The sequence below is a fragment of the Xiphias gladius genome, unplaced genomic scaffold (assembly GCF_016859285.1).
Source record: "Xiphias gladius isolate SHS-SW01 ecotype Sanya breed wild unplaced genomic scaffold, ASM1685928v1 HiC_scaffold_917, whole genome shotgun sequence".
Lineage (NCBI taxonomy): Eukaryota > Metazoa > Chordata > Actinopteri > Istiophoriformes > Xiphiidae > Xiphias > Xiphias gladius.
Window position 1 is genome coordinate 1 of NW_024402648.1, and position 2,000 is coordinate 2,000.

The following is a 2,000-nucleotide window of genomic DNA, read 5'->3' on the forward strand; positions in this document are numbered from 1 at the left end:
AATGCCCGGCCTCATGTGGCGAGAGTATGCAGGCAGTTCCTGGAGGATGAAGGAATTGATACCACTGACTGGCCCCCACGCTTGCTGACCTAAATCTGGTAGAACACCTCTGGGACGTTATGTTTTGCTCCATCCGATGCCGCCAGGTTGCACCTCAGACTATCCAGGAGCTCAGTGATGCCCCAGATCTGTCGTCTCATTAGGAGCATGCCCCGACGTTGTCAGGAATTCATACAAGCACGTGGGGGCAATTCACAGTACTGAGTACCATTTTAAGTTGCTGCAATGGAATTTCAGCAAAATGGACTAGCCTGCCGAATCATTTTTCCACTTTGATTTTCGGGGTGTCTTTGAATTCAGCCCTTTGTCGGTAGATAATTTTCATTTCCACCAAACGATATGGCATCCTTTCATTCCTAACACATTACCCAGTCCATATCAGGATAGATATCCAGCATTATTTTTTTTCCCATTGAGATCTGTTGTGTTTTCAAAGTGTTCCTTCAATTTTTTTGAGCAGCTTGTTATGTGCTATAATTTTCACTTGATGTGAATCCAGGATTTTTTTAATAAAAATGAAAGACCACTAGACACACCCTTTTCTGCACATCAGATCAGTGATACAGGACCCCCTGCTGAGTTGGCGGCGGAGGCGTTATGGTGTGGTGACAGTGGACTTTGAAAGCCGCAGCCGCTACACGCTCACCATCCTGTGGATCACAGTGACGCTGGTGATTGCCGTCTTTGTACCAGACATCAGCAAGGTCATCAGTGTTATTGGAGGGATCAGTGCCTTTTTCATCTTTATCTTCCCAGGTAACACTCTAATCACATCTAATCACATCTGTCAAATGTGTTGCAACTGTTAAACCCTGTGTTTGTGTTTGGACAGGGCTGTGTTTGATTTTTGCCATGCAGTCTGAGCCAGTATCCTGTAAGACCAGGTGAGAAAAAACTTAAATTTTAATGTAATGTAAATATAGTTCTGGGTGATGATCCAAAGAAATGCCCAAGAGACAAAGAATGAATGTAGTTAGTAAAATAAGTTGTACTGCCTGAGTTTGTTTAATAACCTACACAAATGGCAGTAGTGTAACAGTGGTCTTTGGTTATCTGTCTGTAGGGAACCTCTCAGGGAGAACCAATCCTCTCGTGAATCATTCTGTTATGAGTAGGTTGGCAGGGATGTGTCTTATTTAAGGGGAATAAGCCTCCTAGCAAGCAGACTGGTAAATGCAATAACTTGTTGTGTGGCTTTGTTTGTGCTGGGTATACAAGGGTTTCTGATAAGGGTAGTGAGGGGGTCGGAGTCTACCGTTTTTATTCTTAGACATTTTAAACTCCACTAAGTGTATCAAAAAAATTGCAGGCCAAAATTCTGTGTAAAATCTTGCACTGTAGTAGACTGTGCCTTGCACATATAAAGGAGGTGTGTACAAGGTCTAGTATATGTCCTCATTGTTCATCTTACATGGTAATCCTGAGGTCCTGCTCCCAAATGGAACTTAGGGGAGTCTAAGCAAATTGGGTTTACCTTGAAAATGTAATCATATATGATTGGACTGGGCCCCTTTAGTGGTAGAAAAGAGTCATCATAAAAACCAGAGGTTCCTTAGGACATTAGGGGAATTAATTTTGCACAAAGCATCCAATCTGGAAGAAGCAAAATAAGTACTGTAAGGTTAAATTTGGCTGCTAAATCTGAAAACGAGGAAAAAACATGTTTAACATAAAAGTCATTGATAGTCATCAGACCTTTGTTTGACCAGGTCTGGAAAGCTGGATCCAAGCAGGAGGGTAGGAATAGCTGGTTGCGAAAGACTGGAGCTAGACCTGACAGTGCATGTAGGAGAAAACTGTCTCTTAAGCTGGTTCCAAATTTTTAAAGATCTGGTTGGAATTAGGTTTGAGCAACTTTATTAATTGAGAGAGGTTACTGGGAAAAATAAACACCGACCAATGTGAGACACACGAAGGGGACGTTTCCATCTGTAGCCACT

General features: G+C 42.4%; 1 protein-coding gene across 1 annotated transcript; it reads left to right on the forward strand.

Moving 5' to 3' along the window:
- Positions 1-613: 613 nt before the first annotated feature.
- LOC120787962 (putative sodium-coupled neutral amino acid transporter 8) lies at positions 614-944 on the forward strand (the record flags this gene model as incomplete). Its single annotated transcript, XM_040123436.1, has 2 exons — positions 614-816; positions 893-944. Coding segments are annotated over 2 exons (255 nt in total), but the record flags the coding sequence as incomplete, so codon positions are not given.
- Between the last annotated feature and the right edge of the window lie 1,056 nt (positions 945-2,000).